Source organism: Maylandia zebra, linkage group LG7 (genome assembly GCF_041146795.1).
Source record: "Maylandia zebra isolate NMK-2024a linkage group LG7, Mzebra_GT3a, whole genome shotgun sequence".
Classification (NCBI taxonomy): Eukaryota; Metazoa; Chordata; class Actinopteri; order Cichliformes; family Cichlidae; genus Maylandia; species Maylandia zebra.
In genome coordinates, this window is record NC_135173.1 from 3,438,864 (window position 1) to 3,465,538 (window position 26,675).

Sequence of the window (26,675 nt, forward strand, 5' to 3'; positions counted from 1 at the left end):
TAATCCCGATCTAAGCATTGCTTTAGTGTCAAATGTTTCAGGCTTTGGTAAAATTGTCCTCTGCCTTCATCGTTTTAGCTTGACTCTGTTTTATATGTTTAAATTTTATCAGCTTTATCAAATTAAGTCTGCAAAAAAGTGAAAGTATGAAAATATATAGTTAAACCCGATGATTTAAGGCAACTACTGTACCTTCTAACTGTTCTATAACTAAATTCTATTTATTCACATCCACAAAAACATTTGTGTTTCTTTACATTTTTTTTTAACATTTTCCATTTCGAGCTGCATGTGAGTTTCTTGGTCTTGGACACAGTTAACGATATACTTTGGCAACAGGTTGACCCCAAATGGAAAAAAACAAAAACAAAACCACCGAATGGGTTCAGATGACACCACTCAGTGCACAGTAAACTCTGAGTTAGGAAAGGAGACTTGAGGGAGAGGGAGGATCAAGAGACTGGAGGCTGAAGGAGAGGGAAAAGGGCACAGCTTTTCACAGCCCCAGTTATGTTGTTGCTGTAAAAACATCAAGGTTTTGCTTCACAGCAGGACTCCCCAGCCTCAGCTTTTGATGGCTGTGTTAGCCGACCACAACACAACGCCCTTTTTTTGGGGGAGAGTCAGTGGATTCAAAGGGGATGAAGGCGTTTAATAAAACTTTATGTACAGATGGGTGCAAAATGACTTCTTCTTGTTCTTCTTCTTTGTCTCTATACTACTGTAGAGGATTTTAAATTAAACAATTGAGATTTGATTGAAATTCGAGGGGTTTAACAAAATTATTTTGTTGGCTGTAAGTCCTGAATCTTTTTTTTATGCATAGTGTTTTTGATTATGGGAGCAAACTGAAAGGTTTAAATAGAAAGACTGTTTTATTTTGGAAACTCTTTGGCAGTCAGTGACTTCCTGAAGTCTAGATGAACTCAGCTCCGTTGAGCTGCTTTGCCAGGCCTTTAGTTGCTGTTTGTTTGTGGATCTTTCAGTCTTGCGGATCTTCTCAGCCTTCAGTTTTGTATTTAATAACTGAAAGGCGTGCTCTGTTGGGATGAGATCAGGTGGCTGGCTTGGCCACTGAATAATATCATTATGTCCTTACCCATTTACTTTGAATCTAAGGGTCTCTAAACTGTAAACTTTAACAATCACCTCGAGATTGTTCTTCACCTAGACGGGGTTTTCTCAGCCAACAAATATTTGTGTGATCGTTTGCTTTAACTGTTGGTTGTTGAGGTGTCCAGTGTATTTCTTTTTTTTTAAGAATGCACAAAACGTTTTTGCTATGTCTCTTATTTATTTATACTTTACTTGCACAGGCTTCTGCAGAGTTTCAGTGAACAGCTGCCAAATGCAAGTTCAGCACATGGAATCATTATCAATCTTATATCTGTTTAATTCAGGACTGTATAATAGAGGCAAAACTGCAAAAAAATGTGTCCCTATCCACGTACTTATAGACCTGAATGCATGATGCTTTACTTGAATGTTGCTGTAAAAGATAAAACAATGTAAATGGCCTGTATTTGTACAGGCCATTTACACATCCACCCATTCACACACTGGTGGAGGCAGCTACAGTTGTAGCCACAGACTGACAGAAGCGAGGCTGCCATATCGCGCCATTGGCCCCTCTGGCCAACAGGTAGGTGAAGTGTCTTGCCCAAGGACACAACGACCGAGAGTGTCCGAGCCGGGGCTCGAACCGGCAACCTTCCGATTACAAGGCGAACTCCCAACTCTTGAGCCACGATCGCCCGATGTTTAAGAGTGCATGTTTTGTGTGACACTGTTTTGAGTTTGATCATCTTGAAATTCGGTGGTGCTTGTTTGGAGTTGCTGGAGAGGAACATCAAATGTCTTTCTGTGTGTTTCATGTCAAAAGCAGTTGTTGACAGTCCGTCGATCCACTGACAAGAATGCTTTTACTGTCCAGGTGCTTAGACATGTTGAACATGTTGACCCTGAGTGAAAAAGCTTTTAACATTTGTTGGTTTGGTTTCCCACTTTTTGCATTTTCTTAGGTTTGCGAGCTTCCTTAAAAAGCTTCCTTGTAGATTACAGCTACATAACATCAAGGTTGCTGAATAAGCCACCCTACTGTTTGAATCTGTGGTGAGTTTCTTGACATAAACATCAGAGTGGGTCACAGATTTTTTTCACTTTTTAAAACATGTCATTTTCCTGTATTTATACTTACCTGCTTTTAGAAAAACATTATAGTGGCTCTCTAACAACAACTTTGGATGATGCTGATGGTATAATATAGTATGCGTGTATAAGTTCATATCTTACGGGTGCCTAATGAGCTCTCAGAATGGACACAGATGAGCAGGTATTAATCTCCTGTAACTTCTCCAGCTAATTTTAGTCTTATCAAATGACTGATTAGCTTTCTGTTCCACTGCAACAGCAATAATTTGCCCTTCAGAGTGCCTCTGCAGCTTTGAGTTCAATCGGTTGGGGTGTGTACAGCTATTTAGCAGGACATTAAAGACCTAAAAGTGTGATTTTAAGGTTTTTTCCCCACTGTCTGTGCTTGTAGATGAATGCAATAATACATTAAATTAAAAAGAAATTGCCAAAGCTTGCTATTCTAATATGGTTTGCATTGTTCAAACTGTGCTTTTCAAAGCTTTCTCTTGCTGATGAATGCCAGTTGTGTTCCCTTTTAAATACAACTGGCATCTCTTTTATTTTTTATGACCTCCCTCGAGCACCTGAATAGCATGTAAAGTCATAGAGTCCTAGCTAAGTGATGTTTTAGTGGTTGGTGTAGAGCTCTTAGTGGTGCTTATGAAGTTTTTTCTTCCGCTCTGTTTTTATGTGTGGCTGTCACTTAGCGAGGTTTGCCAACCATGACTCCACGGATGCAGGTTCTGTGTGTGCCTCAGCTTCTCCTGACATTCATATTAAATTCACTACACACCTGTCAAACCCATATCATGCTGTAGCAGAGAAAATATGAAATGCATGAGGATTTGTTTGGCTTTGGGTACTTTAAAGCAAGCACTTTGAACCCCAGATTTCTGACAAATATATACTGATGTCATGAGCTTTATATAGGCTGACAGTGGAAAAGGAGATGGAACAAAAAATCCTGAAGATGGAGGTCTGTTTAACTAGAGACGATCATCGTTACACAGCAGTACAAATCATAATTACTCTGCCTCTGCGCAGCACTCGTGTACGAATAGAATTATGCACACATTCTCCGGTACCTTTGACAGTAATAGGGTTGATCATGATGTACAGCTCCACTGGTGAACATGTTTCTTTGCCATGTGTGCCATCTAGTGGATATCAGGTGATATAACATGGATTGATTTTTCCTACATAACTAATGGTTTTTGGTGCACTGCATTCACAAGAATAATCTCAACATATTTCTATAGTGTATATGATCTAAGTTGTAGCATTGCATTGGTTTAACTGTTAAAGTAAAACAGCTTTCAGGAGAGAGACATTTTTTCTGCCCGTACACTAAAATCAATTTAGCCAACCCTTGAGGCTATTAAGTTGTTTAAAAATATCTAGAAATTCACTCAACACCAAACCTTCAAGTTCATTAAGCATCACTGAGGGGAGCTCACACTTTGATCAATGATTGAATAGAGTAGCTCTGAGTTAGGTCAGCGTTTTGTGGTAGTTGTAACCCGCAAAATCAATGCTGCTCAAATCGAAAAATTTCTCGGAGTATATCTAAGGCAGGAGGTGGAGATAACAAGGCAGGAGGGGAGATGAGCGGGAAATTGAGTGAGCGAGTGAGAGAAGAGTGATTGTACACCAGTGCATCATTGGGAAGCAGAGAGGCTGCAGTACACATGGTGTTTGAAACAAGCTGTTCCCAATGGTCATTTATCCACATCACCTCAGAGGTGCTACGCCAGGCGCTACTGACTTAAAATCTATTTTGCGATTAAAATTACACGGAGAACAAATTCTCTCTCATTTTTGGCCTTTTAACAGAGTCCTGGTTTCCTGTTGACACCACTAGAGGTCAGTGTGACCTTAAGGTGTGCACACGGAGGAGTGAGGATGTTACGTGCTGCATAGATGGGTAGGAGGAGAGTTTGCAGCATGCTTTATGGTCATGTCCGCACAAAGGCTCCAAGCTGCAGAGCTGTGGCTGTTTTCTGCTTCAAACCAAATCTCCTTCTCTACTTTCTCTTGTCTTGTGCTCTTTCCTTATATGTTCCCTCTTTTGCATTTGAACCTGGGACGTGCACAACCTGTTTATGCGATTTGCATAAGCTGCCTTTGGAAATCTGTGCTTGCTCCAGTGTATTGCTCTGTCAGTGTGAGCTTGGTGTTCAAAAGGAATAGCTAATGACTCCGTTGCCCTCATTGACGCATGTCAGTCTATTTCAGGCACAACGACTAACGCTCTCATACATGGCCAAGTAAGAACTGATGATCTATGTGCTGGATTGCCCTTGCAACGTCAGCCTGCCGCATGGTTAGTGAGGAGAGTGTTTTTCAGCAAGCCAGAGCACTTTATCCTCGTGCCTATGAACCATCACTGAAGTGTATATCCTTGCCTCCTGTCAAGCTGCTGACAGCACTCTACCAGTGGAGGAGACATACCGGGAAATCAAACATGTGATCTGACCTGATGTGGCAGCAGTGACATTTCTTCAACCCTATCCTCCTCCACCTCTCTGCCCATAATAGGAGCCTTCAGCCTCATCTTTTTATTGATCCCCATTTGGGGTTACCCTCTTCACCCACCTCTGCTCTCAGGATGACAGTAGCCATAGTTGGAGAGGAAACAGTTTGAGGTGGGAGGGTAAGAGTCAAGCTACAGAAGGGGGGGAGAATGAGTTTAGAATAGTGGAGATAAAGAGATGGGGAAAGTGAGAGAGAGTGATTGGGCAGCTGGGCAGAGACGGATGGCATTAACTGGACCGATTGCTGAAGGGACAGGAAGGGCATTGCCAGCCGCAGAAGCTTGTGGCCGGTGTTCACATGACTCTCTGTGTGCTGGGACGCTGGAGAGTAATATAATCTCAGCGTGATGGGGATGCTTGTGGGTGGGGTGGGGGGGTAAATTTAGCTGCAGCCGTAGGCAGACAGGCGGCTCTGCATGGCTCGGGGGATGTTCACAGTTCTGAGGGGCTGCAGCGGCTACTCCTCTCTGGTTCGCTCTACCCTTCTGGAAGAGTCACTGAGGGCACCGTTTAATCACAATATGAATCACCTCCTTCCCATACCTTTGCAAGCTTAATGGCCACATGGTGAGATGCATTGCATTGCAGTGAGATGGCAGTGGGGGTAGTGCTGAAGATAAGTCGGTCGCACTTTATTTTCCAGCCTCTGTTAGGGTAGCATCTGTTGGCTTGTGCGCCTATTGGATTTCAAAAGCAGCAGCGCATGTCATAAGCTGATCTTCTATGATAGAACAGATTTTAGATGATTGATGTACAGATGTTTATTTTATGATAGCTAAATGAGCTATAAACCAAACATACTGTATGCAGTGAGGGTTGGCATCTCTCGGTAGCAGTGACTTTTGTCCAGAAGCGTCTCATCAGTCCTGTTATTAACACCTCTTTAAGCAAACAGTAATTAGGAGCAAAAGGTGTTGTGGCTTGAAAGTCTGTCAAGTGTGTTGTTCTGAACTTGAAAATAATCACCTTTTCTCTTATCTGTGGGATAATTGATGGTAAATGGAGTTGTACTTGGGTTGTTGTATAGTGCTTTTCAACTTTATACACACACACACACACACACACACACACACACACAGTTTTATTCTACGCCATAAGTGCTGTCTGACAGTCATGCTCACACTCACTCTGACAGATGTGTCAGGGACACTTCAGCATACAGACTGGACAACAGCTGCCCGCAGCTACTAATAAAGAAAAGCTGTTTGATGTGTTTAAAGAAACATTTTCCTGTAGGGACACTAACGTTTGTAGACTTGCTTATTTGTTCAGGTGTGACGTTCCACAACATGTTGTCATGTTATACTCTGGAAATGATTTTTACCAACTATTCATCTTTTTATATCTATCTATTCAAACACAAGAGAAGTTAAGAGCAGCTTCTGTGTGTTTCTTTAAGGGAGTCGGATCGTGTGCGTTCCTGATGCCATAAACAAAAAAGGAGCTCATAATTAGTCCAGAGATTTTCTACTTACCACTTTGTACTTTTTATGATCATTTATCTCCACAGTTTAGCTTTAATTACTTCACTAAAGATCAAGTACCTTGGGATGCAATTTCCCGCAGTAGTTCTTATCACATAAAGCTGGCATATAAACATCCAAACATTTATCATTTCTTGCTACGTACTGCAGGGAAATAAAGGCTACATAAAACATCTGTCCGTGGTATTATCGAGTTCTTTGTGTTGTTTATACTCTTAATAAGTTGAAAGTATTTCCATTTGTGGAGGGTCATCCAATCACAGTATCTGTTTTGTTTTGGAGGGGTTTTTGCTCGACGCTGGCAGACTGTGATGCTGGTTGTTTATAATTGCAGGTTTATGGCTACGCTGTGTTATCTCAAGTAGTGGCTGCAGCCCTAAATAACAAATTCTGCCCATCTGTGAAGTTTGTTGAAACCGGCACAAATGATTTAGCCTTTCAAAGAGGACAGTGCTAGACTGTAAAATGATTTGGTGTTAGTCAAATGTTTTTCAGGTTGTCTTTTTTTTTTAAGTTGAAAAGACTCAGGATGGGCTTTGAAATAATTCTGAAAGTCTGTGTTCTTGTTCCTACTTGTGTTCGGCAGAGGTACGCTGTCTACTCGGCGTGAATCCTATTTTTATGTCTTGCTTACAACCCTGACCGGACTTCTTAGAACTACAGGATTAAAAATGAGTCTCCATTTGGGTTTTTCTTTTATTTCCATGATTATTTTGTCTTTTTGTCCCACAATCCTGATTTGTGACGCTAAATATTGACTTTTTGTTTCATTGCATTTGGATTTGCTAATCCTCAAATATACGAGAAACACAAGAAAACAAATTACTGGATTTTATTACTGTTAATGTCTGATGCAGTCACTCACCAGTTGTCTGGTGTAAATTGTTGTTATCTTCAGACAGGAATGAAGAAAACATTTCAAATGCTTTCTCGCTTTTTGGCTTGTGTAATAATTTCTAAAAAAGTTTTTTCCTAAGGAAATGAATTTCATCTGCAATATATGTCATCCTGCTTTCCCTAGAATTTGATCTATTTTGACAAAAATAACAATAAAGTGACAGAAAGTATGGATTACAAATTAAATGAATTATTTTCAGTGGCCGAAGCGCTGATGGTTTTCAGCTGTTCCACATCATAATTGATTTTGACAGAGAAAATAAAACAAACACGAGTGATGTTTTCTCTCTGTGTCAGGACGCTACTGTTCCTGCTGTCGATGCAGCTCGTCTCCATGTAAAAGAACACAGGCATTGTCTGTCATCTCAGCTATAAAATAACTATTTTTTTAATGTGTTATTAGCTGAAATTAGCTTTCACGCCTTTCATCACACTCACCAACAGTGATCTTTACTGTTCAGTGCTAAGCCTTTCATCTGTCCTAACGTTTTAAGAAACAGTGGTTTCAAACCTGGGATTTCAACTATTTAAATTGTGCTCATGTATTTTATCAAGAGCAAAACGATCCGTTTATTTTTATCATACTGTAGCTTCCTGTTTGTTAGGACAGTCACCTCTCAGCACATCACTGTAATATAGTTTAATTTTGTGATTTTCTTATTACAGACAATCCTGCTTCTGCAGTGTTTTTGTTCCTGGCATCACTACAAACCAGCTAATTCCTATAATGAGTTATTGTCCAGACTGACTTATCCTGACTGTGGATTCGGGCCTGTCCAAACACTCGAGCCGCAGGTGTGATCAGTTCTTTTTTGGACGTCTCCAGCTTTCTCTTTCTTGCACTCAGAGTCTGGTCAGATTGCATCAGTTGGTGATTATTTGAAACAAACTTCAGCCCCATGCTAATTATGGTCAGAGGTGCACAGTAAGCTTAATATTCTAAACGCATTCATTGTCTGGCGAAGCCACCATATAAAGTAAAATAAATAATGTATTTCTGGGGTTTGTGACCTTAGTTTATCCACTTGAGATATTAAGGGAAGTAAACAAACTAAGCTATAGGCCTGAAAGATTAATGAAAGGTGCCCAAAAATTATAGCTAATGATGGATGTCATCAGCCTCTCACAAACAGTTTAGTCATTTAAGTGTAATCTATGTTAGCTGTTTTTAGACACATCACTTGGGTGAATGATTGATAAGCAACACAAAACAGTTTTAAGTGGAAGTAACCCCATCAGCATTTAAAATGTCTTATCAGCTTAAGCCTGTTTTACACAGGTTAGGGCTTTCCATGCAAACCTCCCTCTTATTTTTAACAGTTTAGCTCTCAATCGCTGCCCTTGTGTCCGTGCCAGGCGGTAAATTAATATGCATTAAAGCTAAGCATTCAGGTGTGGAAGAAGAGACCTGGCATTTTGCGGAGAGCGGCGCAGAGAAAGTAGGCTGTGAGTGATGAGGGATGGGACGGATCCTGACACTTTAAGTCAGCCCTTATTGAGTGTGCACATTCTGTCATCGTGTACCGGCCACTTCTTTCATCTGTGTCACACACAGAAGGCTTTAACTCCGTTAGCAACACCCACAACAAATACGGACCCGTCCTCTATGAAAGACACACACATGCACTGTGCTGTGTGTGTCTTTCACTGTAGTCGCTTACCATCTGGGACTACTATTGTGTGGCGTTTTAATAGGTATTCATAACACTCTGATTTATGCTCACATAGTGTTCAACTGATTTGCCATTCCAGAAATCCTATAATAGGCTATTCTTGGCCAAATCTTGTCTCTGTAATTCATCTTTACATCTATTTGGTGATATTGCACAAAACAAAATGATGAAGGTGAAACTTGGCTTAGGAATGATCCTTTGTAATGAGAAAAACAGCCACACAGATATAAACATGCAGGTCTAGAGAGCAGAATAGTGATCCTGGTCGCAGACATATGGTGCGGTAATGCAGAGCCTGGTGTGTTTCCCCTCAGGAGCACCTGTGGAGCTCACAGAGACTTTAGGTCCCCTAGACACTTAGAGGACAAGCAGCGGCCAGGTGCCGAGGAGACTGCAAGGCGCCAAATACATCACCACCCCTCGCTGTGTGACACATTGCGATATTATGGTGTGCACGTCCCATGTCTTCTCTCTCATCTTTCTCCCTCTCTCATTGCATAAAATAGGTTGGAAGAGGCAAACATGGCAATATTTTAATAAGAGGGACACATTAAAATTGGAGCCATGAAGCATGTCATTAAAAAATGTCTGCTCCAGGCCACCTACATCGTTCCCGATACCTACATGGGAAAGCTATAAAGTGCTTACACACTCACTCTGGATTCATCATTGCATCTATGCAATCCCTCTCTATCAGCCTCTTCGCCTGCTTTCTGTCTCTCCCGTCCTCCTCCTGCAGGGAGATGAATTGGCAGTGGGACTGACTCGGGCTCATCAGTCACTCTGTCAATCCCTGAGGGGTGATCAAAGCTGCAGGACACAACCTGTCCCATTCGCAATGTGATTTAGTCATAAGACAGAGAGGCTCCAGACATCTCTGTTACACACTGTGTCTGTCAGTGTGCAGATGAATAGGAGCTGCAGAGATGGAAGCATTAAAAATGTTTTATCTGTATGGGATTATCTCATTCTGTTGTTCTGTTTATGGGGGGGTAGTAAAAAAAAAAAGTCAGAAAGCAAAGTGCAGGTCATGTATGATGATGATGATGTGTGCATGTACCTGGATACTGCTTTCCCATCAGTCACAGGGCAGCTGTAAGAGTGGATGAATCTCTCTGCTGCTGTCTGGCTACCTGCTCATTGCTCAACACTCATCATCAAATGATGTAGCTCTCTATCAGCTGACCTTATACACCCAGCTCTCTAGAATTTCCTGTTATCTACTGAGTTTAATGCAGTGAGTTCCCACCTTATCCTCTTGTCCAACGAGGCAATGCATGTCTTCTTTTCCATTTTTTAACTTTGGCTTCTGATGTTGCACTTCAATCTATCTATCCAGTTGTGGCTCCAATATTAATCTCCCTGCCAAAACAGATTTCCTCAAGATATATCTCTTTTCTACCCTCTTCAGTTGCAAACTAAATAATGCTGAGACCCTGTGAGACTTGAAAGAAACAAAACAAGTGGCACAGAGTGAATTCCAAATTTTCTTTCTTCAGTTTTTCAGGAAAAAATTGTCTCCCTAATGCATACAAACGTGGCTACAAGTACAAAGCTCAACTGCTTTTGTATCTGAATTTTAAAGATTGTCTTATTTTCCAAACAATCTTCAGATTATTTTTTAGTGCTGGTGCCCATTTTACTGGAAACCCGCACGTAGCAGTACCTGTGGAGGGCTCAGTGGATGTCACGTGACTCAGTCAGACATAAAATGTCCGCGTAGAAAGTCTTCTGGAGCTGCTTTAGTGCATAATACAAAGCATTTAGTAAGCTGTTACCTCTCAAAGGTCACGTGCGTATTTGTTACCTTTGGAGGCTCCTACTCTTCTCGTTATGCTTTTTCTTTTACAAACACTACTCTCCCTTTACTCCCTGTTTTTGAGTCCACTGTCAGCCCTACTTCCTTGTTTGTGCTATTCTCACATACATTTTTAAGAGTCCTAAATCCCATCTCTTAAATCCTTCACTCTTGTCTGCTTGCACTTCATCTTCACATTCTCCTGAGTCTGCTGACACAGTGCGGAGTGGATGCTTGACACCTGGGGTTGGCAGCATTTCCTTTCCTGCTAAGTATGACTTAAAGCGAGAGAGGGGAAGGCAAGCGCGGGCGTCACGCTCCTGCCTCAGCTGGGAACGACCAGTTTGGATTTGTGGAGATCCAACTAGCTGAAGGGGACAGATATAAACATTCAACGGTGTTGTTGTACAGCGTAACTGCACTTATCATGGAAGTGCGTACATGTTTTTCTTTCCTTGAATAAGGGGACAGACTTTGTTATGTTTGTTATGTTCAGTATTGCATTGCCTAAAAAAACAGTTTACTGATACTGTGCAGAGATTTCAGATTGTTTAGACTTTTCCAGCTGCATTAAAATGCTGCTTTTATTAATAAGTGCTGCTACTATAGAGTCAGTTAATACAGGCATTGAGGTGGATGTATTAAAAATGGAAGCTTATAGATATTACAGATGTAAGGGTCAAGGTGTTAGTGCTATAGGATAAGTGAATACATGCTACATTTGTATCTGTTCTGCCTGAATAGGTTTCATATAAATGGGTCAATGTGATCATTGTTACAGACACTGCTGGCTTTTATTTGGAATACAAGTCTTTCATCTTTCTAACTGCACTTTATTCCACTTTGTGGAATAAAGCAATATAGGAAAATTAGTGATCAGTGTAAGTTGTCTTATCCTCTCAACGTAGCCAATGCCTTATATAGTGCTACTGAAAAACTGTATTAAAGTTCCTTTTATAGCTACTCTGCGCACATAATCGCCTCTGAACGTGGATAGAGCATGAGGGGGAGACACTGTAGGATTGCTTTAGTCTGCTCTATCTGCGTTTAGCAGTCTGTAGTAGTGCTTTGTCCTCTGCACTGCAGTAGGATAGGAGTATATGACAGCCATGTTTGCTAATTATGTTTTCTAAGCACATATTTCATCTGCTGTTCAGCGTTCCCTGTCTGCACTTGTCGTACCCCCCTCCTCCTCGTTCATTCGGCCCATGCTTTAATTCTGTAAGACCATGCCACCGGCTGGTCTATTAGCGTAATTTAAAACTCTGGAAGAGAAATGAAATAATAGAGGTTTTATCAGCTATAAATCCAGTATGGCATTACTCAGAGCAGACTGACTCTGAAAATTAGCATGAAGGCTATGAGCTGCTAATACTACATCTTGTGTCAAACTGGTGCATATCTTGCTGTTCTTTTAGCATCTGTTTATCTATTTTTCACGTATTCTGTCACCCTGTCAAGAAAAATGAGCTTTTCGGGCTCTGTGTGTTCAGCAGAGGATGTACAAGATGCTCTGTCTTTTGCTTGAACATCAAAACTCTTTATGCATTAAATGAATTTCTTCTTTGAAAGTTTCATTTTTTTCTGATTTTTTTTTTTTTTTTTTTTAATGTCAGACAGCATTTAAAATCTTCAGGTTAGCATAACAACTGATGATGATATCCCTTTGTCAGTGGTGATCACAACGGTATCGCTTTCTCACTCTTCAACCCCTTTGTGCACAGCGCTTCCAAAATGTCTGTTTTGTCAGACGCACAGCTGCAACTCTCCCTGGCATGAGTGTGTCTCAACAGATGCTGTAGCATATCTGTGAGCATTTTAGGGTAGATAAGTAAAAAGAACACTGGCATTGTGACCATCACAGATGCCTCTGATTGCATGCTGGATCAGGAAGGAAATTCCTTTAGGACGAGGACTGAGGATCAACAGCTAGAGTCTGCTCGGCCAAGTTGGCATGGCTTCGATGGTGAGCATAGGCAAAGCGTATCCATTTGAAAAACCTAGGCATGTAAGTACTGATACGAGCACAAGAGACAACAAATGTGAATCCAGTTCAAACCTCTTGTGATGGTTGTACACAACAACTGGTGTTATATGATGGCTGAGGTGACAGACGCTGAGACTCTAAACCTTCTCTCGTGCACTGAAGTCACACTCAGCAAGGGATTCAGGAAACAGTGGTGTGGGACTAAAAGATGATATTTTTTGACCATGATATTGGGAAAAGGTTAAATAGTTAGTCTTCACATGTAATTGGTTATGATCAATAATACTTCCTGGTAGGGCTGGGCGATATGGCCTAAAATTCATTTCGCGATATAATTTGAAGCATGTGCGGTAACGATATATATCACGATATATTCTTTTCTTCTGTATAACGTATTTTCCACACTATAAGGCACACTTAAAATCCTTTAATTTTCCCAAAAATCGAGAGTGTGCCTGAATTCTGGTTGTGCTTACTGACCTCGAACCGATTTCTGCGTGCAGAAATCTGTTAAAAAATGTTTTAGTACAACTTTGGTAAGCTGCACTGCTTGATGGATGTCAGAGCATTACGGCTGCCGTAGTGAGGAGCTTCGCGGAGTAATCTGGGTCCAAAACTCCGTCAGCTTCAGGTCCCAAAGTCAAACGAACACTAAGAGTTAAAAACGGTCTAAATTCTTTCATCTTTAATTAAATCATCAGCTTGCTGCTTTATTGGGTGTAAAAATTAAGTTTAACATCCAGGCATCCATGAAAACAGAATTTATTAAATTTAACGGAGTTAGAAGTTAGCAGGAAGTTAGCTCGCTAGTTTACACCTAAACATTTCATACCATGTTCTGACTGAGAGATTTTTGAAACTAATTCAAACGTACAGCTCTGCTACCACTTCCAACATAAATGAAGACAGAAAACTAAACAGCAGTGGTGTTTGCAGGGTTACTGAAGTTGGGCTAGCTGGTATATAATGTTGTGCTACGTGATTGCTAGCGACACAGCTATGTTAGCATAACATTAGCACAGTGAAGCTGGAGGATGAACGCCAACTTTTTTTCCACTCGATAAAAGTTAACGTGAGGGATTCTGGTGGTCAGGGACAAATGCAATCGCATAGCAGGATGCTATACACGGAGCTGCGAGAGAATTCAACATTAATGAATCAATGTTACGGAAGTGGAGGAAGCGCAGTTTTTGGCTTTCCCCATATTTCAAAAGTGCTTCATCTCTTTGCTGTGACTGTGGCCTGGCATAATTTGCAGATGATAATGGTTTTAGCCACCGCGATGCTTTGGACCAAAACAGGCGCCGCTTGATGACACATCAACATGCGCTATCATGATAGAGCGATATAGTCAAAATCTCTATCGTTGGCCAAATTTATATCGTTTCTATCGTGTATCGTTTATATCGTGTATCGTTTATATCGCCCACCCCTACTTCCTGGAAAGAAACTGTATTTAGCCACATTAACTCATTCACTGCCATTGACGTCTATAGACGTCAATTGAAAAACTTACGTTGACTGCCATTGACGTCTATAGACGTCAATTACGTTTTTCAATGGGAGGGGCCAGAATACAACCTCGGGCAGCTTGTCAGTGAATTTTATTTTTTCATATATTTGTAAATAAATTGTTTTGATAAAACACAACCTTTCTCAGTGTTATTTCTGTTTTATAGAAGTGAAAACCTATTTTATATGTTAGAGGTGTCACAAAGCAAGAAATATTAGTGTCAAAGGCACTTTTCTGCTTGAAATGTATTTTTCACAAAAAGCTCGTTTTCTCCCTTTTTTTGGTCAAAACAGGCATTTTTGGTGGAACCCACCTCTCTTCTACAGCTGATTACTAAAGAATGGAAAATGGTAGAAACAAGCTTTTTTTTTTTGGATGAAAGAAGAGAGTCTGTTCTTCATTTTGGTAGGTTCAGCGTTTATATGATCATAACACACAGTTTTCTGTGGCTCTTCAAAAATGAGTAAAAATGCTCAAAAACCCTGGCAGTGGGGAGTTACCTGATTTGAAAATGGCTGGCAGTGAATGAGTTAAGAAAGGAACATTGCACTAGCATACTGTGCCACATTCATTATTATTCATCTCTGGCTTCCTTCCAGTGTTTTTTGTCCTGCCTCTCTCCCATCAACCACAGCTGGTCACAGCAGATGACTGCCCCTCTCTGAGCCTGGTTCTTCTGCTTTCTTACTGTTAAAAGGGAGTTTTTCTTTCCCACTCTTGCCAAGTGCTTGCAAAAGGGGTCATTTGACTGTTGGGATCTGTATCCTTGTAGGGTATCTGCCATACAATATAAAGCACTTTGAGGCGAGTGCTGTTGTGATTTGGCACTCTGTAAATAAAACTGAATTGAATTGCTTGCTGGGTTCCAGGTTTGGCCAACTGAATGTCTTTATCTAAGTGAATAAATTGGAGTAGTGAAAATATAACAGCAGGCATTAGGAAGCTTAGCTGCTAGGGGAAATGGAACTAAAATTTGGTTATCCACTTGGTGAAGTAAGGGCTGGATGCAACAATCCTTATACGATGAGCTGTTGGGTGCTTTACAGTTGGCGTTAAAAATGTGAAAGTAAATGCAAATCCTCTGCTGCGCCAGCTAACGTTGTGCAGGCATTTGGCATTTGACACTGAAGACCTGGCAAGCGATAAAGACAAAGACAAGAGTGTTAAATTAATGATGAGCAGTCACATTTACTTACTGTACTGGATTCATTCTGTAGCACAAGCCTGTAAAAAATAAATAATTAAAATGACTGACAATAATCCATATGGAATAAGCGTATGGTGTGTATATATGACACATACAACTTGTATGTAGTCACACAAGTGACTCTAGAGAATGGAATTTATGAAGTTTAACATAATTTTATGAAAAAGTAAACTTGTTTGATAATATTTTTTTCTGTTTTTTAATTGCTGTCAGTCTTTTCGTGTCTCTTTTGTGTGTTGCAGTGTTATTGATTTTGCATTCCTTTTGCGTTCTGCATTCTTCCTCAGAGTCCATCTGTTTAACTCCCACACATAAACTAATCTCAGATGCTGAGACCACAAAAAAGTAAGAAAAAGTAGGATGTAAACTGCCTGAAAACAAAACATTTTTCTTACAAGTTGTTGTTTTTATAAAAAATACCATTGCAGTTTTCAGACTTAAATCACTAGACTCAGACAGTATGCGCTGAAGACCTGGCTCCATACAAATGACACGCCTAATATGTTTCTCCTGTAAGGTTGGGGCCAGAATATAGGCATAGTCTTCTAAGAGCTCTCACTGTTGGGTTTATCTCTTTACACACGTCCAATATGAAAGACTTTTTTTCACATGCTCTTAGAGTGACCTCTGTTTTATGTTTTATGACCTGAGTTGTTCCTCCAATGAGTCACATTTTTCATGTTTCTTTCTCATAAACGCTACCTCCTATATTCTCTAGTAGCTGCTGCTGTTGGAGTAGGAGCTAATGCACTAATGTACTACCAAATCGTACAACCAAATACAGCCTGTTGTTGTGAATCCTAATAAGACATAAAGACATAAAAGAACAGACTGTACTTTGGTCAATTAGTTAGTGGGTTGAATATGTGGGTTTTGCCCATTGCCAAATCTTTTCTGCCAGTTGTCATCTTGGAGGATAGAGTTCGCTCACAGACTGTGAAGATACAGGACTGCCACTGTTGCAGAATCTCATCTCTGTCTCTCTGCGTTGAGATTGCCTCCAGCGATGACAAGCCTTGTTTTTCCCAGTGAAGGAGATCCCGCCCCACAACAACTTCCACCAAAGCTATCGATGAAGCAATCAGCATAACACTCTCTATGTCTACTTCACACTTTGCTTACGGCAGATGGATCAAAGGGTCAGAGTCTGGACTCACTGCTAAATGGTGCTAATCAGGCACCAATCAGGCACCTGATTGTCAGCACCGGGTTTCCCAGAAGCTCAAAAGAAGAGTTAATAGCAAAAAAAAGCTTTTTTTCATTGGCAGAGAAGATTTATTTTTCATGTTCAACTTTGTTGCTCACCCCGCAAATGCATTTTCCTTATAAATGTGGCACCAGACTAACGTGTTGCCACCTGCTGGCATAATGAGACAGCAAGAAAAATCTGGAAACTAAACTTCATTTTCACCCTCGACTATTGTAGGACACGCACACATCAATGAAACTAAACACATTTTTGCTATAAATTCAGTTAATTTTAGTTAGTTTTGTGAACACTCATTACAGTTTTAGTTAGTTTTCCTTTTTTTGTTTTTGTTTTCATTCCCGTTAACAAAAATGTTTTTTCACTTCTAGTTTTCGTTATTTCGTTAGTTTTCGTTAACGATAATAACCTTGGAACAGAGCCATTTCTGCCTTCATGACTTTGTACCACACCTTACCTAGTCTGGAAATTGACTTCAGATCCACTGTGCAGAATATACACTGTTCTCTGATGAAACTCAGGTCTTTGTGAAACATGTTAGGAGGCTCTCGGCTTGCAGCTGCCAAACTGAATGGGCGGTGCCTAGTTAGGTGATTTACAACCTTGGTGTCAGGTTGTCAAGCGTTAACACTTTCAGAACCGTGGACAGCTCCAGCCAAAGGAACGATCGAAGATTCCACCATTCCTTCCCAACTGATGAAACCGCAGACACAGAATATTTTCATACGCCAGGACTGACTGTAATTAATCAGCATGCATCTTTTATTTTGAGGTTCGAGTGCAAGATTCAGTTTCATAACACATTCAGAATAAAGAACATTCACAGCTGTCTCTGAATTTTCTTCAACTGGAGGAGCCATAAGGGAACAACCGTATGAAGCGCAGACATCACACTCAGCAGACACCATTATGATTTTTTTTTAAAACCAGTCAGAGATCGAGATGGCTCGGCTCCCTCTGTCTCGGCTTCTTTTTATGGTTCTTCTTACTGCCATTGAGGAACTCTGGAGCCTGACAGTGAAAGTGAGAGAAATGGTGTCATCACAGAACAGATTTATTTCCTTGTTGACTCTGGTGAAAAACAGGTGCAGGGATACCAGCTTAGTTTTTCAAAGGTGCCTCCAAGACACAACAGATGATGCTTTGTCGGTGACTCGTGGTTATAGCAGGTGCAGGATTTTCTAGGGGCATTGTGAGTGGCGGACTTATGGCTTTCAGATTTGTTTATTGAGGAAAATAACTGTTGATGAAGTTATAAAGTTCTAGTGCTCCCCACAGGGAGTCGGAAGAACCTGGAAAATAACCCAAGAACAACAGAGCTGTCATGGTCCTGGGTCTTTTGACCCAGCGTTTTAAGTTTGAGTTTATTTTGTTCATTAGGTTATCTAAGTTCATTTGGTTATTAGACTCCTTGTGTTTTCTTCCCCTGTATTTAAGCTTCCCCTCACCCTTCGTGTTTCATGCTGCGTGTCTTATGTTATCAAGTTTGTATTATTATGCCTAAGTGTTTCTAGTTCTTATTATTTCCCCCTCCGTTTCCAACCATGTTAAATCTCCCCTGCTCTTCATGCGTTTCATGTCTGTGTCTTACGTTGTCAAGTTCTGGTTGTCGTGTCTAAGTCTGCATGTTTCCTGTTTTACTTTGAAAAGGGGTCTTGTGTTCTGTGCTCATGCGGTTAGTTTTCTCTTGCCTGTGCATCATTATGTTTATCCTAGTCAGCTGTTTCCTCATGTGTCTCCACTTCCCCTAATCACCTCCTGTGTATTTAAGTCCTCTGTTTTCAGTGTGTGATTGTCAGGTCGTCTGTTGTCCACGCCATGTTTCCCATGCCATGCTTCCAAGTTTCTTGTCTAGGTTTTTCTTATTGTTTGTTTAGATCCCCCAGTTTAGGTTTGTGTTAATTTTGCTTCAGTTTGCCTTGCCCTTTGTTTGTACCTTTTCTACCAGCCATATTAAACGGCTCGCCTTTTGTTAACATTTCAAGTTCTGTTCCCTGTTCCTTGGAGTCTGCGTTTTGGGTCCTTTTCTCAATTCATACAGTCTGCCCTCGCCAGACTGTGACAAGAGCTAACACTTCTGGCTTTTGCCTGCCATGGACCACTTTCCTTGTGATGTACAGAAACTCTGTTGAAGGAGTCCAGCGGAGCAATGTAACTATACTACAATGCCAAGCTGCTTGTCGTGGTCTGCGAGGGCAGACCGTGTGGAGAGTGTGTTTGTTGGACCCAGGTGCGGACACAGACGCAGGAGGCAAAACTTTTGCTAAGCTCAAAACGAGCCTTTAATCAGGGCTGATACAGAAGGCAAAATAACAAACCACAAACTATGGGAATGACAAAACTAAGAACCTAAACTGGGAGTAACTAAAGGCTATGAACGAAGACCAGGACTGAACTATGACAAAGTACTGTGGACAGACTATGAACACGACATGAAAAACTGTGAACAAGATCTCGGTACTGGCACATGAAGGTGTAGGGAAACATGACTGGAGAACGTGACTATGAACATGTCCAATACCGAATCTTGCAAGCTAGAATCCTGACGTGCAGCTAGAAATAACAGGGTGCACGAACAGACGACGCGACACAAAGACACACTGGGCTGAGGAACTACACTGAGGAAGTCATCAAGGAATTAGAGACAGAAGGGGAACACAGCTAGAAACACTGACATAAGACAGGAACATGAACCTTCAGAGTAAAACGGGAAACAAGACGCCACTAAACAAAGACGCAGACACGACAGTGAGAGACAGACTAGACACTGAACTAAACCTGCAATAAACATGAGAACACAAAACCTAAGAACTAATCCCTGAACAAGAATAACTGAAACATAGATTCGTCGTCGTGGTCGTCATCATCATCATCAGAAAAGCAAAAACGCACCAAAACATAACAACTCAAAATACTGGGTCAAACTGACCCAGAACCATGACATTGCTCTTGTATATCCTTGCTATGAAGGTTTGCAGTTACCAAAGTGGTTGCTACATAGACGAATGAGAACAGAAGTGGCCTACAGAATGAGTTATAGCCTGAGTTGGGCATTGCTGAAGGAGGCTTTGCAGTGAGGAATAAGGTCTGACACGGGGATGTAGCTCCTCTACCAGAGGACTGGTACACATTATGCACATTATTTGTTTATCTTTGTGTCTTCACTTTTTGACTACTTGATAAATGAAGAAAAATGTGTCTTCATACTCTTGAGCTGGGCCTAAGTGGGCCACAATGGTAAACTTTATTAATAGGATAAGTGAAACAGTGACAGCTTTTAGCTGCAGCCTATACAAAATGGAACAAAAACAACACATTCTCTGACACTGTCCAAACAGAAATATAGTTTTTATAGGTTTAAGAAGAGAGTGTTGTTTCAGGGCAGATGTATCAATTGGTTTGCCTCCATGGCCACGGATCAAAAAAAGGAAAAATCAGAAGCTCTGAGCACACAAGTAGCTCTTGCTGTCTTGATGATAAAGCAAAACCTTGCTGCAGGGTGTATGGGTCAGCCTTAATGTTTGGAGACTGGTTTTGTTTTTTCTTACAAAAAGAACCTAACTATTGATAATCACAGCAAGCCTAAGGGTCTTCTTACAGTATTTCCCTCTTCTTCTAACTGGTGTTAATGCTTTGCGTGTCATGTTTTCCAATGAAGCACTGCATTTCAGTTGGAAACTTTTAAAAAAAAAAAGTGTAGTTTTGTCTTATACGAGGAAACTTTTAGGAAAATAGGAAAGGAATTTTTATTCCTTATAAATATATCTGTGAAATATATATTTGCTGACTCGAGTACACATGCAAATCTCTTGCTTTTGTGCTTTTTTGTTAGGGGGAAATGTAAAACAATACAGCGTTTTTAAAGGTTTAATTGAATTGTAATCCAACCTCGTTTGGCCCCGTCCTTTTTAGTCCCAGACTTTTTGAAGGAGTGTGCATGCAAACGTAAACACAGAGATCACGCTGACCAGATATATTATGCAAGTTTGGCAGTAGCTCATACTTCATATCAGCTCAATTTGTGGCCCGTTCTACAGTCATCTCTTTGAAGCGTGAGTGGTGAAGTGGTGTAGCTGTGGCAGTAATTTGCCCACCCATGCTGCTGTGTGTTCAACTGTGCGGCTTTTACGTATAAATGATGCTGTGTTAGTTGACAGTGTGGCTGATGGGATGGAGCCGAGCTGTCATAACTCTTCTTTACCAGCACTTCATGAACCTTGGCAAACAGCTGACCTCTAAGGCTCTTCCTGCCTGTGAGAGCATACTCTTTGTGTGTGGTGTGCACGGGTTGTGCTGTGTTGAACGCGGCATCATTATGAATATAGAAAGAAAGTGTAGCGGCGGTCTGGTCATTGTCATTCAAATTGCCTATTAAAGAACAGCTGATAAATGATGACTCAGAGTAAAGTAATGAACAATTGAAGGAGACGCCTGCTCCCCTCAAAGGTGAAAACAAAACACAAATCTGACATGTTATCATCAAGCTAAATGGAAACAAGTTAATTAGAGCTAGAAGCAGGCTAAACTTATTTTCCTGTATCTTTCATTTTCAGGTAAAGATGTGCTCTGCAGACCTGTGTTGACAGCATTTTTCACTACTAGTTACTGTACAAAATAATTGCATGGTTAAAGCTGTCTGTTGAATTCCATCCCGCCTCTTATAATTCAGCTTCTGCAGGAATCTCCAGGCGTGTATCTCATCACTCAGCAGTGCCACACACTTTGGCTTCCCTCCAGTGACTACAGTTTTACCACTGCACCCCCTGACTTAACTTTCACATACATCAACCCGCAATCAGAACTTGGCTGAGCCACCCAATGTGTTGAATTGCACAGCAGTTCCCTGTGATAAGTCCTCTAAGCCTTAGCGATGCAGATTTATGATTGAAATATGTACTGTTCAGTACAGAACAAGAACTGCAGAGTAACGTTGGGCTGTATGCTTCGGCCCAACACCCTTCTTGTGTTCCATTTTAGAGTTTTGCATCCTTTAGTAGCCAAAGAATAGTGTGCTTTTGTCGGCTGTCCCTGGTTTTTCATATATTCAAGCTGCAATTGCATCGAAAGGGATTTACTTTGGATTCTTTTCAGCATTCCTGTGTGGTTGTGTCATGGTCCATCCTGCTGTGACCAATGGCATGAAAAGGCACAACCGAGGCAAGACCACATTGTAAAAAGAGTCTGAGCGTCCGACCTTACTGAAGCAGCTGTCAAGGATTTGGAAAGTAAAGTTTTCTCTACAGTGTTATAGAGGAGGATTATGCCAGACCAGCACTTATTATGGACGGGGTTCAGCCTGAGAAACTTTTTCTAGGAAGAAAATAGAGTGAGGGAATGATGGAGGAAGGCAAGTGAGCTAAAGAGAGAGATATGGAAGGACAGCTGTTTGGGGCACACATCCTATAGAGGGGGGAAATGTGTGTGTTTATGTTGGGGGATCATGCAGGGAGGTGAGACAATGGTAAGACGTGAGCCTCAAGGCTTAGCTGAAGAACAATCAATAGCCTGTCAGGCCTGCAAATGAAGGAGCAATACCTTCATCTTCCCCGGATGTGCAAGTTTCCGCATCTTGTCATTTTGATTTTGCTGTCCCAAAGTGAACATGCGCATGGAGCAGAGATTAAATGCTGTAATGTCTCAATTTATGCATTTAGAATAAATGGATGACAATTTTTGTGCTGCATGCTCTTCATAATCCTTACTTGGTGTTAAACGCAGGATGGCGCGATCCATTGAAGCACAATTTTACCCACAAAAGAGCCGAAATAGACCACTTCACACTACAGTTTAGTGACTGTTTAAATAGTTTTTTAAAAATACCTCTACGCAGAGTGTAACTTTAGACTTGTCCACCAGTGCTGTATTACTTAAGCACTAGTCTTCCTTAGTGGGAGCAAAGCCATCCACAGCTCACTCGCTGATTTGTGCCAGCGCTGGCCAACGGTCCCTCAGTCACAGCTGTGTGAGTTCTGAATGCGCCACAGCTGCGGGACTCATGAGACCCATGAGACAAATGATTATCCATTACCACACACAGCAAAGCAGTGGCTTTTCAACACCTCTTCCTGTGTTTTTTTTTAATTCAAAACAATGTTGTTTGGGTTTGTGATCCTCACTGCAAGGCCAAATATCGTCCTCCCAGGACCTAACCTGAACTTAAAGTGTCGTTCTTGATCTGCCTCAGCAGACAGAGAGCTGTTTGTTAGAATACCAGGGTCACTTTTTGTTCCTTGTCTGATCTTGAGGAATTTTGTCTAAATGCTATGAAAGGGCTATCTGTGTCCACAGTGGTGATACGGTATGTCATGTACTGCATGTTTTACAAGCTAATCTTCTTCCTTAGCAATTGCTGGAAGGATACACATCTTGCATATTGACTTGTATTCACATGCTCCACATGCTGCATACGTACACAAACACTGTAAAGGGCCACAGATGGTAAATATAACTCACAGGGTGACTGATCACATTTCAAGCCAAATGACACTCTGTTTATAGCTATAGGAACATAACTAACTTGGCTGTACGATCACTGATGACCACAAACCAGCATCTATCTCCTGAGCGTGACTCACTGTAGGAATGCTCTTCAAGTTTTATACTAAATGAATGTTGACAGCTTTCCTGTTTTCCTTTGTTTTTTTTCCATGGATGATCTTTAAAGTTGCTTGTCCAGTTGGCTGTCTGCAGTCTCCCGGGAAGAGGAAGGAGACAAGCTTATAATGATGAGGAGTAATGGTGGGACATAATTATATTTGTTATTTGCGTCACTGGAGCCCTAATTAATTCAACTCACTAATGGGAGGAACAAAACTGTCTGTTTTTGTGAGCTGCATTGCTCTTTGGGTTGTTCTTCACAGCAGTATGCACATCCAGTTTTGTTATCTGACTGGTTTCTTATCCTTTCTCCGTCCTGATGCCGCAGTAACATATTAACGTTATGCTTATTCCTCTGTCACCACTTGACTTCTTTGTGTTTTTTTCTACTGTTCTGCCTTCCCACTCAGCCTCACAGTGCTTTTCACTCTCTGCCTGACCTTGGGCCTTTTGACATTGCATCTTTCAACAGAAATTGACAACCCTGAAGGCAGTCCATTCAGTCTTGTGCTTGGCTTGAAATCTTTAATTCAATAAATGTGCTGAAATAAAAAAATAGGCTCAGAAAAGCACTGTCGTAACGATATATTGTAGATTCCATTCCAAGTATGTCTAACCCCAAAATAATATGTGGATTTTAAGTCTGATTAATAGGGCTTTGTTACAAAGGCTGCAAGCCCTATGGCCAAACAGTATATGAACAGTACCCACAAATATATTGTAAACCAGACATGCCACAAAAACTACTTTGGATACTTTTTTTTTTAATTATTCCAAGAATAAATGGAATTAAAAGTGATGATAATAATATAATAGTAATAGAAGTACACGCACCAAAGAACTGAAGATAGAGAACGTCTTTGCTTACGTCTTACTTAAAGCTAATGTTGTTTCTCATATTGCTTTTTTCATGTATTTATTTCCTTAGTGCAAACTTTCTAACCACTCAAAAGCTGCAGCATAATGCTTGTTGAGGAATGAATTTATCTCCAGACTACAGTACCCACATGTTTAACATGCAGCTTTCAAACCAAGTCTATGTGGACTGAGATAAAACTCAAACTATCCTTACAATTTGTGTCTGTGTGTGTTTGTAGAAAGCACGGCATTGCCATACAGACGTTCTATTGGCAATAGCCTGGGTCATTGTCCTTCATCGAGCTTATGCAGTACTTTTTACACCATACAGAGGGAAACTTTGGCTGCCATTCTTCAAAAAAATGGAAATGAAAATAGCAGCCGTGCCCCCGTAAGTCATCCTGTGGGAAGAAAAGTGACCCCTCTTGTGTGAGATTGATGCGCTAAATCAGTTTGCAGACGCCTGCTGCTCCTCTTACCTGAAGGTGCTCACGGAGGACCATCATTCACACTGGAGTGCAAGCGCTTTGATATTCTGTGTACCTTCCTTTGGCTTTTCAGCTTTGTGTGCGTGTGTGTTTTTTGTGTTTGATCTCAGTAGTGCGGTAGACAAACATAGCGCTGAGAGGTGTATTCAGTAGTTGCGTTCGTATAACACGGGCAGGCACATTTACTTTTAAGACTTGTCCACTCACCTTGACATGCTTCTCCCATTTAGTTTGAGGTTCAGATTGAGAAACTGTGTTCTGTCAGGTCTTTCAAGGTCACCTGCCTAGGGCTCACTCATTTAAGTGAGTCTTAGGCCAGCTGGTCCGCTATTCTATAAAATCACAGAGCAACAACTGGAGTGTGCTCCTGAGTAGCCTGCTGTAAACACACGCTCCCTGAGGTTGTGTTGTCAACCCTCTTCAGATTTAATAACAACTCCAGGCTGGTTAGGCAGATGCAAGAAAAGTTAATTCCTTTTCTTTTTTTCTTAAATATGTGTTTTATTATTTGAATGAGTTTGTTTGCATGGGACATTTCAATTTATTGGCTTGAGTAAAAACGAGGTAAGGAATACAAACCTGACTCACTTTTTTTTTTTTTTACAGATATTTGACCTGCCCAGCCAGCAGCACAGTCTGTGTCCTTTCCTAATTCTCACCCTCCTCAGAAAGGTAAGATTTCCTTTTTCACCTGTAGCACCTCCACCTTCCATCTCCTACGACAGTCTGTTAAACTTGCAGCAAAATAAAATGTAGAGCTTCTAATTTCCTAGGTGGTTTCAGTAGCTCGCCTCCTTTAGCATCTCCTGTGTAATATTCTGTTTATTAAACAAAGACTTTGAAGCTTTTACCTCACATAAATCTGCATTTCTTAAATGTCATCAACTCCATGCCCAGAGCTGATTGCAATCCAGATGCAACAACAAGGCTGATAATCTTTTCCAGCTTACAGTAGAAACTGAAAGTCGTGAGGTTGAATCTATGTGTAACTGAAGGGGCCACACTGATAACTCCCTCCTGCACCTTGCTTCAAAGAGAATCCCAGCTTAAAGGGGCTAACTAAAATTAGCCAGGCAACAGATAACCTGTGCCTTGAGATCAAAGAAAGGCTGAACTGTCAGGCTCTTTGGCGGCGCCTGTGGTGGCAGAGCTTTAAAAGGAGGAATGCAGAGAGACACAGAGATGGGCAGAAAGTGAAGTAGGCTCCAGAGCTATTCATGCAAGGGGATGAGTGTTCAGGAGATCCAGTATCGACATGTAAAGTTCCACAGCAGGAGATCGTTCATGGAGGTTTTGGACTGAAGGGTCAAGGTTTTGTGGGTTGCACATCACGCTCTTCTCAGACAGTGCATCTGCTATGCAGAAGTCTGAGCATCCTGGCTTTGCATTCAGCAGGGTCTTTGATCACATGTGTTCATATGTTTGTAACTGAGTGGGAGACAGCTTTATTCTAGAGTAATGCTGCTCTGTACTCTGCCACGTCCTCAGATTGTTTCTGGAAGCGTTTCCATTTCCAGGAGGATGTGTATATATTTCATGGAACTAACATCCATTATTATTGTATTGTATATACAGAAGACTCTCTGTGTGTGTGTGTGTGTGTGTGTGTGTGTGTGTGTGTGTGTGTGTGTGAGAGAGAGACTGAATGATGTACCCTGCAGCTTGCAGCTAGCAGTTCATTAAGTTGCATCAATGGATAAGCACAGCACATCTTACAACCTGCCATCCTGAGGGGATCTAGTCCTTTGGTTCCCTATGAGTGTTAGTGGGTTTGCACCTTAGATACCACACTGGAGTAGTGCTGTACGTGTATGTGTGTGTTTGTGTGAGGAGTGTTATTGTTAGCCTCCCTGTTCTTCTCATTGGAACATACTGACTTGATATCCTGCCTGTCAACCATTTACATATTTATCTCCATAGTCAAACAGCGCCACATGCACCCGTGGCCACCGGAGACCTTGTGTCTTTAATTGGCTATTGATTGACTCTGGAAGACGATATATCACAACAAGGTTGAGCGAGTGGGAGTTAGCAGACACGTTGAGCGTGGAGGTGATGGTGCTACTCCGACTGTCAAATCTGTGACTGCATTATTTATACGTCTCTCATATTTATTTATATAGTAAGGATCGGTGATGCAATGCACAATAGAAAGATGGAAATACAGACTCCCTCTTGGACACAGTTTATTTGCATAGGTCGGTGTACATTGGTTCTGTTTAGAAGAATGGAGTACGTGAGCAGAGTCACTGTATATACTCAGAAAGGATGAGGTTTTCGTTTAACTCACTGAAAGCCT

At 41.2% G+C, this 26,675-nt stretch overlaps 1 protein-coding gene across 2 annotated transcripts in view; it reads left to right on the forward strand.

Moving 5' to 3' along the window:
• The window catches only part of tspan9a (tetraspanin 9a), a 187,724-nt gene that overhangs the window by 22,625 nt on the left and 138,424 nt on the right, over positions 1–26,675 (forward strand). The window contains exons 2-3 of one of the 2 annotated variants that reach the window (XM_076885555.1): positions 23,098–23,171; positions 24,983–25,048. In XM_076885555.1, the coding sequence (XP_076741670.1) occupies positions 23,169–23,171; positions 24,983–25,048 (69 nt within the window). In that variant the 5' untranslated portion in view covers positions 23,098–23,168. The remainder of the gene's footprint in view (positions 1–23,097; positions 23,172–24,982; positions 25,049–26,675) is intronic. The other variant, XM_014410711.2, reaches the window with a different exon arrangement.